The sequence below is a fragment of the Camelus ferus genome, chromosome 21 (genome assembly GCF_009834535.1).
Source record: "Camelus ferus isolate YT-003-E chromosome 21, BCGSAC_Cfer_1.0, whole genome shotgun sequence".
NCBI lineage: Eukaryota > Metazoa > Chordata > Mammalia > Artiodactyla > Camelidae > Camelus > Camelus ferus.
This window is the reverse complement of record NC_045716.1, coordinates 26,652,729-26,665,857: the sequence shown is the minus strand read 5'-3', so window position 1 is coordinate 26,665,857 and position 13,129 is coordinate 26,652,729. Positions and strand designations below refer to the sequence as shown.

General features: G+C 58.8%; 1 protein-coding gene across 2 annotated transcripts in view; it reads right to left on the bottom strand.

The window, feature by feature from the left end:
• The window catches only part of LOC116658770, a 223,236-nt gene that overhangs the window by 59,253 nt on the left and 150,854 nt on the right, over positions 1–13,129 (bottom strand). The window contains exons 3-4 of one of the 2 annotated variants that reach the window (XM_032464494.1): positions 6,066–6,230; positions 4,220–4,548 (exon numbers count right to left, since the gene is read on the bottom strand). The exons of the other annotated variant lie outside the window; for it this stretch is intronic. Coding sequence (XP_032320385.1) covers positions 4,505–4,548; positions 6,066–6,230 — 209 coding nt within the window. The 3' untranslated portion in view covers positions 4,220–4,504. Of the gene's footprint in view, positions 1–4,219; positions 4,549–6,065; positions 6,231–13,129 lie in introns of those variants that run through there. 2 annotated transcript variants of the gene reach the window in all.

Sequence of the window (13,129 nt, the reverse complement as noted above, 5' to 3'; positions counted from 1 at the left end):
GGACAGCCCTGCAACACCCACCACATCCTCAGAGCCGGTGTGAGGAGGCCCAGTCCCTGTTCTCTCCTGGGGGGGCCTCCGGGGCCCCAGATCAGGGTCCTGGGCTGGGCGGTCCCCACTGTCTCATCGCTGCCCGTCTCTGAGCTTGTCCTCATCTGTGGAGGGAGGTGATTCTGCTTCTCAGCAGGGAGTGAGTTCTGGGGAGGGACACTCTGGGAAGCGGCTTTGGCAAAGGAAGTGTCCTCCGATGTGGAGGGATGGTTGGCATTAACTTGATTCTGAGGGAAAAACCAACCAGGATCTGAACCAAAGCTGGGGGTGGCTGCCAAGCCTCACAGGGAACAGCCAAGGATGGATGACAGCTGCCTCTGGGCCAAAGACACATCCCTGTGGCCTAGAGACCAGTGGTCCATTCTGACCTTAGGCTTTGCAAATAGGAGGCACATGGGGGTCCTCCCACCCCTGGCCTGATGATTTCCTGCCCTTGGGGGGTCCCTTTAATGGCAGACCCCTCTTACCCGAGTCCCACTCTCAAGACCCTGTGGCTTAAGATCCTCCCGGCCAAGCAGACAAACACCCACGAGGCAATTAGAGGGAAGCATGAATAGTCAATTGTGGGCAGCTTCTGAGGAAACTCACAGTCACCCAGGCTGGCCTTGGGGGAGGAGCATGTGTGTCAGAGAAAGAGAGAGAGACACCGTATGAGTGTGTGTGCGCGCGCGCGCACGTGCGTATGCTGGAGGCTCTATGTGCATGCCTGAGCGTGAGACAGGCTGTGTGTGTGTGTCCAGTGTGCATGTATGAGTGTATGTGTGTGCTTATGTACTGAGGCTGTGTGTGTGTGTGTGTGTGTGAAGGCATGTACACTTGGGAACTTTGGCTACGTTTGCACACACACCTAGACCCATGACCAGAGGTCCGTGTACCCACACCAGGCCCGCGAGGCTAGGTGGAAGGCCCAGGGACAGCCGCGGGCTGGACGGGCTGGAGTCTGCCCTGCTCCCAGATGAGCCTCGGGAAGAGGGAGGGCTTTGAGGATTTCTGGTCTTATTTGGAAGCGCTCTGACCTGCTCTGCCCCCACACCCATCTGTCCTTCCAACTCACCCAGAGTCCAGGGTGGGCTCCCCGGCCTGGGTGCCGGCTGAGGGCCCACAAGCAGGTCCCCTGGTTGTCCAGGCCGCGGTCACAGAGAAATCGAGGGGCTGGCCTCCTGCCCTGCTATCCTGGGGCTGGGTGACTGGGAGGTGCTTTACTCAGTCACCCACGCTGCAGAGATGGGGTCTGAGTGTCTGGAAGGTTTAGGGGTCACCATGTGTCTTCTCAGACACAGTGCTCACAAGTGGAGGCCTCCTGCCCGATCAGCCTTGTGTGGGGCGTAAACCCTGTCCCGAGGGTCCGGGACAGCCGAGGTTCCAGCCCCCATCCCACTTGCAGCCAGGGCTTATGGGTAAAGGAAGGGCCCAGAACAGCAAGATAAAGCCCGACTCGGAGGGACTGGGGAGGGAGCAGCAGGCAGGACGGACTGAGCCATCGGAGCTGCCTGCGCCCCCAGGCCCCACAGCACGTGTGGTGGGGGGATAACCAGGTTTCAGGGGGCGGCCAGGCCAGGGCCCTGGACCGCGAGATTGATGCACAGTGGGCGAGCTGACTGCCCGCAGGAGGGGGCATCAGCAGAGGCAGGGGCGCTGAGGAAGTCGGGGGCCTGGAGAGCGGAGCTGACTGAGAGCCTGCACTGCTGTTATTATTCCTGGGTGAGCAGCAGGGGGAGCCCCAGGGGGGTGTGTACCAGCCAGCTCCCAGGTCAGCGCAGAGGCCCCAGGCTGCTGTTGGACCAGGAGAGGTACCCACCTCCAGTTTGTTCTTGGTGACACTTCTCTATGAACAGACACGCCAGCCTCAGGCTTACCCAACAGCCTCTCAGGGTGGTTGACACAGGTGAGTCCTCCCGGGCCTGTCTGGTGTTCTGGGTGACCCCTGAGGTGTGGTCACCATCCCAAGGGCCAGACGGAGCTGCTGGCCTCAGTTCTGTATAGTGGGAGATACCAGCTCTGACTGCCAGGTTCAGGTCCTGGTCTAACTGCCAAGCCTCCACTTCCTTATCTGTAAATGGGCCAACAGTCTCTACCTCGTAGGGATGCCGTGAATATGAGTGGCACCTAATCAGAGCGCTGCACATTTTTATGAAATTAAATTAATAGTATGACCGAGCAGATTCCGCTCCTGGGCATACAGCTGAACCTTGAACAACACGGGTTTGAACTGAGCAGGTCCACTCACACTCAGGTGTTTCTCAGTAGGAGAGACTACGGTACGGCACAGTCCGCGGTTGGCTGCATCTACTAGTTCGGAGGAACCGTGGATGTGGCGGGACAACTGTAAGTTTCATGTGGATTTTCGACTTCTCGAAGGATTGGTGCCCCTAACCCCCATGTTTTTCAAAGGTCAACTGTATACCCCAAAGAACTGAAAACACAAGTCAAGTGTGTACATGAACGTTCACAGCAGCATTCATCATAGCAGCCGATATATGGAGACAGCCCAAATATCCGTTAGCGGGAGAATGAATACATAAAATGAGGCCATCCACACAGTGAAATACCATTCAGTCATGAAAAAGGATGAAGTCCTGACACAGCCACGGCACAGATGCACCTTGAACACACGCTCACGGAGAGGAGCCAGACACAAAAGATCACATGTTATATGATTCCATGTATATGAAATGTCTGGAATAGGCAAATCCTTACGGACAGAAAGCAGATCAGTGGTTGCCAGGGGCTGAACTGGAAAGAGGTGATGGTCTCACAACACTGTGAACGTACTAAATGCCACTGAATTATCCACTTTAAAATGGGTAGCTTTATGTTACGTGCATTCTATCTCAATAGAAAAAACTTAAATTAACACACATTGCCAAGACTTTACCAGACAACCAGTGGGCTCCCACACCCATTCGGAAATTCACAGGTCCCCAAACCAAACGCAAAGACTGGGAGGAATGTGTCTCCCATCTGGGCAGGATGGTACCTCCTGGCTGATGGAGGAGCAGTGGAGGGTTGGTTTGTGAGGCTGGATGATGGATCAGGAGCTGACGACTCAGACCCCCCCGGTGAGTGTTAATTGGATACAATTAGACATGGGGCCACACCAAATGGAGCCAATTTGTTAACCATGTTTATGTCAGGATTTCAAACCACTACCATTTAAGGAAGAGCACAGACCAAATGTCTAAGTGTCAACTCTTAACCCAATCATGGTAATGGGCTGGGAGGCAGGGACACCTGGGCAGCAGACATGGGGATTCCTCACTTTACTTTGCCTCCGCCTCGGCTTGCTTATGACCTTGACCTTGAAGCAGCATCCTGGGTTTCAGTTTCCACGGGTTGATTCCAGGGCTCAGGGAGGAGATGGGCGAGGCGTTAACATGCCCACAATTCAGACGAGGCCCTGGAGCACCGCCCCTCCTGGCTAGAATAGTCTCCCTGTGTCTCCAAGAAGACCTCAACCACCCTTCTTTGCATCTTGGAATCCTTCAAGTCACAGCTCTGTCTCTTCTCCTCCAGGAAGCCCTCCCAAACTGCTTTGCGGTGCCCAGCTGGACTTTAAGATCCCTGAGGACAAGATTTCTACCTCCGAACTCCTGCTGTCATTTAGGGAGATGCTGACTGTCCATGGTAGAACTTCCTGGCCAGTCCTGAGGTCCTTATAATCCACCAGAATTTTCTGGAAATGACAGTGTTTTGACTACCCAAGGCCAAACACTTGATGTCCTATCTTTGGATTTGGAAAATAAGCCCCATTGCCACCATGCTTGGCAGGGTTGGGGCACCCAGTAGGTGTGCACTGGACAGGAAGTCCAGCAGGCCTGACACCCTCTTGATGGCCATGCTGTGGACCTACAAAGGGTCTTATGTCCAAGGAGTTGGAGCGGGAGGGTGACTGCAGTGACCTGCTTCCCATGCCTCCTGGACCACGGCCACAGGGCTCTGGCCAGGCTGGGGGTCAGGCAGCAGATGGAGCACACACCCAAGTGGCGGGACTCCAGGACCCTCACGGCCCTGCGGGGGTCTGAACTGACACCCACGGGCTGGGGCAGCAGGAAATGCCTGCCAGGATATGGGGCTCCTGGCTCTGTTTTGGTGAGACCTTGACTGGTCCCAAGAACCAGAGGCCCCGGGGTTGGAGCAGCTGCTCAGTCTGGACGTGGGGAAGGACGCCAAGACTCAAAAGCACCTACTGTGTGCTGGGAGCACCACCGGTCTCTTCGGGAGCGAGCTGGGAGTAACAATCAATCGATCAACAAGAGGACAAGCCTGAAGAAGCTCTTTGTTTTGTCTTCCTGATCAGCCACTCATTTCTGCAACAAGTATTTACTGAGGGCCTACTACGTGCTGTGTGCTGATCTAGGTGCTGAGGAGACGGAGAAGAACAAGAACAGATGGAAATTCTTGATCTCTTGGAGCTGCCCAGCCAGTGGAGATGACAGACAACAATCAATGAAAATCAGTGAAATCCATCACTAGGTAATGACGTGTGTCCAGGAGAGCCTAAGGAAGGACAGGATGTGATGTGGAAGAGGCTGTGGAGGGTGTGACTTCACCCTCAGACCTGAGGGAAGACAGGGAGGGCCCTCGGCTTTCTGGGAGCAGCCAGCAGCAGGGCCAAGGCCTGGGGGGGCATGCGGGGAGCATGGAAGGGACACATGCCCCCTGACCACGTGGCCCCCCACATCCCCGGAGGGCTAGGAGGCTGGTACAGGTTGGCAGCCAGTAAGTGCTGGAGCTGGGATCTGAACTCAGATGTTTAAATTCTCAAGTCGCCTCTCCGGATGCCTGCTGTTGGGGAGGGTCCAATTCTGCTACCCTCACCACTGGCTTAGGAAGACTGCTTCCCTCGGGGAGGAGACAAGAGCCACAACAGGGGGAGACAACGGCAGAATGGTGCTAGGGTAGCAGGATGGTCAGGGACCACAGGGACCATATTCCATCTCAAGTTGGCTGCCTGGTGTGCCCCAAGACCCAGGGTGTACACAAGGCCACAGGGCACAGGGTGGCCAGGCCTCAGTCTTCTGGTCTCTAAGATGGGTTAATAACACCGCATCTGCCTCATTCAAGTTGTGGGGAGGATTCACAGTGTGAATCTGTGCAAAGCACGGAGAGCAGGGCCGCCCTGTGCAGTAAGCGCTCCACACACGTGAGCTGTTGCTCTTAAAGGGGGTAGAACCACGTTCTCCTGGTCCTTAGCGGGGCACCAGGGAGGCTGGGCAGCCTTCTCTTGGCTCATCTCCCTGAAATGGGCTTCCCAGCTATGACCCTCCAGGCTCCCCTGGCTGTTCCCTGGGAGTTCAGCCCAAGAAGGCCCTAGCGGACGGGCAACCATGTGGAGGGCACCAAGTCCGAGGGCTGGGGATGGGGTTGGTGGGGTCTGAACGTCATGGAGTCTGGGAAGGGAGTCTGGACTCCTGGCTCTTCCTAATGTGCGCAGAGCCCGCCATGGAGGAGGGGACCTTATCAGGCCAACGTGGGTGTGCCCCCGCCCCCCCGGCCTCCCCCTCCAAGCCCCCTGCCACTTGACCACATGTCTCCCCAAGCCTGCTGGGGCCCAGATGACCAGGCTGATAAACCCTTTTCCTGGGGACAGGGCTGTGCGCAGAGGGCCCGAGATAAAGCTGAGCGGCAGTGCTGAGCCCACGGTTTCCTCCTCATGGGGTTGGGGGAGGGCGGGGCGGGCATGGTCAAAGGGGCCAGGGCAGCGTGGGTGGGCGGAGGGATGGGGGCCCACACCCTTCCCCCAGCTCCAGGAGAGGGAGGGCTCCCCCTGCAACCCTGCAGCTGCTTATGAATCCAGGGCTCACCTGTGCCAAGCCTGGTGTCAGCCGCCCCAGGGGGACAAAGGAGGTGAACCCCAGCCTCCCAGGACCTCCAAGCACTCAAGCAAAGAACAAAGCTGGCAGTTTCTACCAAGAGCACGTGGAGTGAGAAAGCAACTGGCATTTTCTCCATGCTATCCCAGATCGGAGCGCTTTCCATCATTATCTCATTTAATCTGCCCACAACCCTGTTACCTCTGCTTTTCGGATGAGGAAACGAAGGCACAGAGAGGTTAGGGAACCTGCCCAAGGTCACATAGCTGGGAGAGGTTTTGGTCGGCGTTTCTCTTTCCAGATTCTGTTTGGCCAGCAGCCCACAGGGAACCCTCGAGTTAAGACGCTGTGTCTCGGCAAGGAGGGCTAGGAGGCAAAGGAGAGAATGGGACAGCGGGTAGGGAGGCACAGTACCCACAACGTTCTGATGGTACACAGATGCCTGTGGAGAATGGGGTGCCCGGGGCGCTCAGACACACAGACATCCCTCTGACCTCTGAGGGACAAACCCAGCTTCTTGCAACCCCCAAGCCCCACACCATGCACAGCCCACGATGGGTGCCCTGTTACCCCCAATCATTCAACACATCACCCGCACCAACATTCCAGGCTTCTGATCAAAGGTGATCAGAATTCCAGAACCAAAGATCAAAATGTGGTAGGTGGAGAAGATGGGAGGGAGGCCGAGGCCACCACACACTGCCAACTCTAACCTAAGGGCCCCCAGGATGGCGCAGTGCACAGCCTGCACAACAGCAGGAGCTGCTCGGAAACCCAGTGGGACCTGCAGCCCTGGTGATGGTGGCGGAGCAAACCAGCCCATGTCGCCTGGATACCTCTCTCCCCAGAACGGAGTGGGGCAACTCTCTCCCCAACAGACCCCCTCCATGCTGTACTCCCCTTCACACCTCCTCCCTCGCCCCACCCACCTCCTGCGCTGCGGGGGCACCTGTGGCTTGGCAGGGCCTGGCGCTGAGGGGCGAGGGAAGGCGCAGACATCCGCCGCCCCTCCCCCGCTCCTGGGCGCACCTCCAGCTCCCGGCTCCCGCGGTGACAGCCCGCCTCCCACAGCTCGGAGAACAGAGCCAGGCTGTGTTCACGTGTCTCCTGCCAGGACCACACGGCGGGCAGGAGGGCAGAAGGGCGGGGGAGCAGAGCCACCACCCCACACCGCAGGGCCACAGGCTCTGTCTGTGCCCAAACCTGCCATTAGGGAGATGTGAGGCAGCCAGACCAGCCCACCCAGCCACTGAGCCTACCCCAGATCAGCCCCTGGGGGCCAGGGCGGTCCTCCAGGATGGGGCCTCGGGCAGTGGCTGAGGGGCCTGGCCTTCCCAATGCCAGAGAAGATGAACACCCTCAGTTGTCCCCATTTTACAGCTGGGGAGACTGAGGCTCAGAGACAGTACACAGGTCTGCCGGCAGGGTCTGATTCCTGAGACTGCAGTCAGCTTTCTCCCCGTGTTCTGCTTTCCCGGGGGTGAGGTGGGGAAGCCAGGGAGGGTATGCCAGCTTGGTGGTGGGGAGAGGGCTAGGGGGGCAGCACCCGGAGACCTGGAGGGCTCAGGGAGCAGCTGCTCGCATCCAAAGAGGAGGCAGGCAGGCCCTCTCAGAGTGTGGAGGTTGGTCCCCGGTGGGAGTTCCTGTTGTGGAATTGCTGGGCTGCTCCCAGGCCTCAGGATGCCTGGGGCAGACCTCCCACCTCCAGAGACTCAGTTTATCTATAAAACAGGGCTAATGGCTTGAGAGCTGGCATGCAGTAGGTGCTCCATAAATGCTCCTTCCCTTTCTGCGCGCTGCTGGGGGAGAGGGAGAGAGGGCCAGGATGCGGGGGGAGAGGGGAAGGGCGCCTGGAAGCTGCTCCCAGGATACTGCTTTTCTGTGATTTCCGAGCACTTCCTTCACTCTGGACAAGGACTTTGTGTCTCACCGTGGCGGGCATGGTGGGGCGGGCTGCCTACCCACCCCCCACCGGGCCTGATGGGCTCCTCCCTGGCCCAGTCAGGGTCCTGAGATTCCTGCCTTTCTCCCCACCTGGAGGAAGTGGGCTGTGGGTGGTTGGGGGAGGGGATGGGGGGGTGACACTGTGACTCAAATACTCCCAGACAAGAACAGAATGACGAGGGGGACAGTGACAGTCAGGGTGCTGACAGCTCACACTGCTGAACTGTGTTGTCTTGAGGGCCTCAGGTTAGGACCCGCTCCACCCTCACAGCCCTGGCCAGCGAGGCTCACATCAGGAAGTGGTCCAGATCGGTCAGGCAGCTTGTCCAGGGCACACAACAATAAGCAGCAATACTGGGATTTGAACCCAGGCCAGCCGGGTCCAGAGCCTCACTTTTCACACATCTGGGACCCAAGGGGTGCCTGAAATGGTCTCTCGGTCCCCATAAGGGAAGATATAGTGCCACTGCCACCGAGGTGAAGGGGCAGAGAGGCTGGCCCTTGTCCACTCATCTGTCCTCACCCCACAGAGGACAGGGGCCTTCTTCCAGCCTTGGGTGGCAGTGGGCAACCCAGTAGGAGAGGACTTAGGGTCCCAGCCTCAGGGGCCTTCTCCTCTGTGGCCCCACCGAACCAGCAGGTCAGACGTGTGTCACGTCCATGCTGCTCACACCCCTCAGGGACTGTGGGCCTGGCGCCTGCCAAAGCCACTGTCTGCACACTAATTCCCTCAGCCCAAAGCCACAGAGGCCACCTCGCCCTCTGGGCCTGCTGGGCTCACACACATGCACAGTGACATGCACACCGAGCCACACATGCCCACAAACTCAGACCACACAGACCCTCTGCGGCAGCTGCTGCCAGCACTCCTGCTTCACAGGTGAGGAAACCGAGGCTCCGCTAGACAGGAGCAGACACGAGAGCCTGTGCTTTGAGTCTTTCTCTTTCCTTCTTTCCTCTCCCTCTTTCCCCCTTCCAGTTTTTTGTCCATCTTATTTGACAAGAAAGAGAGCCAAAGAAGGCAACACTCTAACGGCCAACAATCGTGGTCTAAGCCAGGCAGCCATGTGTCCTGGTTTGCCCGGGACAGTCCCAGTTTTCAGCTAACGTCCCCACCTAACACCTGCCCTGGTTCAGACCTGGGTGAAGCCAAGTGAGCTCCTCTCGTGCTCTGGAGCTGAGGAAAAGATGAAATTGAGAGAGAGAGGAAAAAAAAACAAAAAACAAAAATGGGGCGGTTATGAGGATGGGGCAATCATTGAAGGCTTCCTGGAAGAGGCAGGGCTGAGCTGCACCTGGAGAAAGGGGCACAATACCCACCAAGATCCTGTGCCCATGACCCAGGCCAGGGCTCAGCTTCCTTCCTCTGTTTAAGGACATTTTGGTTTGAAGGATCCCTGAAAGCATAGACACTGAGTACCAGGCAGTGTAGGAGACGGGGCCTGGGGCTGCCTTGGCGGGTGTGGCCCGCCTGTCTGCCAAGGATGTGAGGAGGCTGGAGTTGGTGCTGGGCCTTTGTGATGGGAACAAAGGCTCTGGCAGCCCCTGGCTGCCCTCCCAGCACCTGCAAGGCAGGCTGGGCCTGGGCCTGCTCCTGGGCACCCAGTGTCCCGCCCCACTGGGTGGACAAGGTGCCCCACCTCCCAACCCCACAGGTGCCTCATTGCTGGGCACCTGCCTGTCCTGGCAGGACCGGAGCTGTCCCTGGCCTGGCGGAGGACCTGGGGCCTGGAAAGCCACCACCCACTGTCTTCCCAGCCAAAGCCCTGCAGTGATTCTGAAGAAACTTTTGGGCTTCCCAAAGCTTAGGAAACATTTTGCTAAATGGGGTTGGACTTCCCATAATTGAGGATATATCCTATCCTGCATGGTGGGTCAGAATGCACACTCTGTGCCGCACTTTTCATCCCAGTTCTGCCACTCAACTGGCCAGCCTGGTGACCACTGGCAAGTCACCTGACCCTCCATGCCTCAGTCTTCTCATCTTGAACGTGGGAGAATAATGGCAACTACGCAAAGGGTGTGTGAGCTGGTGCCAGCTAAGGGTGGCAAAGAGCCTTGGTATACAGTAGGTGCTCGCTAAACGCCAGCTGCTGTAGTCCTTCTTGCTGCACATATGGGGCACAGAGAGGAGGAGAGACCTGGAATCTGAGACTTGGAAAAAATATTGTCCCGTCTGACCACTGCCCCTCCACAACCTCTCCAATGGGTTGGAGGCTCCTCCTTGAATACTATCGATGACGGGAAGCTCACTACCTAACCACTGACCGGCCTGTGGACCGGCAGGGGTGTGTGCCCCCCTTGTCAGTGCATTCCTCCATAATCAGATTACATCCAAACCAGGGAGTGGAAGGTCAGGACTAGTCTGTGCCTCCAGCCTCCCGGTCCAGGGCCCTGCATGTCACCTGAGCGTCCAAGAAGCTGGCCATGGTGGAGGGAGGGGGAAGAGCCCTCAAACCCCACCTGGTATGGGACCAGGAGCTCTGGGGCTTCAGCGTCACCTGCGTGTGCACACTTGTGTCCCTCCCAGGACCTTCTGGGAGGCTGTCCCTTGGCCTTCTCCACCTGCTCCTGGCTCCTCTCCCCACCACTTCTGGAAGCAGGAGGTGGCTTGGGAGAAGGGTCGTCTGAGTTCTAGACCCTGCTCTGTCTTGGGTGGCTGGGCAGAGACAGACAAGTGTGCTCCCTCCTCTGAGCCTTAGGCTCCCTGTGTAGGAAAGGAGGGCAGGATTCAGTGACCTTGGTGGGCCACCCGGCTCTGCACTTAACCTCCACCAGCTAGGAGAGCAGGATCACCTGTGCTCGCCCTTGGGGGCCTCTCAGGGGCCCAGCACTAGTCCCCGTGACAGCCTGTGCCCCGGAACGCACAGTGGGAAGAGGAGCTGCCCTTGGTATGGGCACCGAGGACATGCCCAGGGGGGCCTCGGGGCTGCAGCACTGGCTGCCACACCTCAACGCTCTGCTGGGCCCCTTGAGGGTCCCAATGCCTGCCCTTCGGCCCCCAGGCTCAAACTGGGGCCATTATGCTGGCTTCTGGGGACACTCTGTCTGTCCCCTGGGCCATGAGGCTCCACACATGCATGAGCCGCCATGCCCTGCAGCCAGGATGCACACCCCTCACCGCCTCACAGCCCAGCATCTGCTCCCCCATCTCTGTCTTCTGTCCTGCGAGTCTGGGCACTGTCCCAGGACCCAGTCCAAACCCCACAGCCCTGCATGGGGCCGTCCCGGGGACTCACCCTGTAGGAGAACTTGCCATTTGGGGCTCTTCTGGTCCATCAGACCTGGCTGTCCCAGCCCCTGGCCCCCTGGCCTGGCCGCCTTGGAGCAGCTCCCTTTGGACTGGGGGAGGGCTGCGGGGTGGAGCAGAAAGGCTGGGAGACAGAGGAAGCCTCTCTCCCAGGTCTGCAGACCAGCCCCAGGAGCAGACTCCCGAGAAGTCAGGAGAGAGAGAGAGAGCGTGCGCATGCAAGCAAGGGCTGCCCAGCAAGCCACAGCACAACCACGCGGCGCAGGCCCTCCTCCGGCCCCCAGCCCCCTCCCGCCCTGGCACACACCCTGCCAGCTGCAGACAGGAGCCATGCCCCGGAGGGAGGCGGCCACTTCCTGCCTCCCCGCGCGCTCCGGCACTCTTCTCCTCAGCAGGACCCGGTGGGCCCGAGGGATTTACTGCCCATGGGAGACCCATGCCTTGGGTAGCAGAGGAGACCCCAGGTCCCAAAGGGAGTCACACCCTCCACCAAGGCCGCCCTCGCTCCTTCAGATAATCTTTCAGGCAGCAGGAGCCACACTGGGGGGCATTCGTGGAGAGAAAGGGCCCAGGAGAGCTCAGCTCAAGGGGAGGAAGGGTGCAGGCTTCCTGCCCTGGACCTACGGCTTCAGGCCGGTGCCCGTGGGAGGAAGGGCTGTAATGGGGTAGAGGGGCGAGGAGAAGGCTGGAACAGAGGGGCTCTGTTGGAGAGGAGGGGGCTGTTGAACAGGCAAGGGCGGGTGAGGTCCCGAGGCTCAGAGGGAATTCCAGAAGCTGGGGGTGTGGGCAGCACCCCAGCATGGGCTGTGGTTGCTGGTGACCCATAACGAAGCTCTCGTAGGAGACTCACAGATGGGGAGAAGGGAGGAAGGACGAGGGGAAGGGAGGGAGCCTGTTGTCACAGGGGTCTCAGCCCCTGGGGTCTCCTCCCTGATGGGCCCCCCTCCTTCCTACAAGGGCCCAGAGGCCCAGTTCAAATGCTGCCTCCTCCCGGGAGCCCTCCTGGATACACAAGCCTTCTCTGTTATCCAGTCCTTGTGAGAGCTTATCTTGGCATATTTGTGGACAGAAGAGCTGGACATTTGCTGAGGGTGGGGACCACAACTCAGCTGCCTTAGGGCACAGGCCGGGTCCAGAGGGTTACCTGACATGCACAAAGGTGGGCCCATAGGCTTCCCACTGGGGTGCAGTGGTGAGAGGCTAGGGGAGGGGCAGAGCCACGTCTGGGTCTCTGGGGTCAATCCCCTTCCCTGTATCCAGGTGGGTTGCAGGCAGAGGGACCAGAGTTGGGAGCAACCCAAAGGCTGGGGCTTTGGACAGGTTTCTGGTGCTTTGTTGCGCCATCTCCTGGGCAAATGCCAAACTGCACCCAGAACTTCCTAGGATGGGAGAGAATCCAGCCTCTCCTAGGAAACCTCCCAACCAGGGTGGCCTGGGGAGCCCCCAGGAGGGCGCCCATCCCTACTCTAAATGCTGTGATTAGTGACTGAGGTCATCTTCATGCCACAGCCTCATGAGAAAGGTTCCACCATCACCCTCATGTTCCAGGGGAGAAAACTGACCCAGGGCGACAGGGTGCCCCTGCTGGGGCTGAACCAGCCGTCTCAGGTCCTCTGGCAGCACGGCCGTGAGGCCCGAGGGCCAGTCCTGGCAACACGCCCACAACGGTACCTGGTGCAGGGCCAGTGCGCAGTAAATTCCTGTATCCCCATGCAGACCTCACCGGCCTGGCAGGCTGGGTCAGTCATGGGCATGGGCCCCAAGCCCTATGAGCAGCACATGGTCAGCCCAGCCCAGCAAGAATGACTGTTGTGCAGGTGAAATAATGGGCCCAGAGACGGCCACGTCCTCATCCCTGGAACCTGTGAATGTGTCACTTTACAGAACAGAAGGGACTTTGCAGGTGTGTGATTGAGTCATGGACCCTGAGGTGGGCCCGATGCCATCACAAAGGTCCTTGTACGGGGGAGGCGGGGGTGGGGAGTGAGAGATGCGATGGCAGAAGTGAGAGGTTGGAGTGACTCGGGACACAAGCCAAGGGACACAGGTGCCTCTAGAAGCCGGAAAAGGA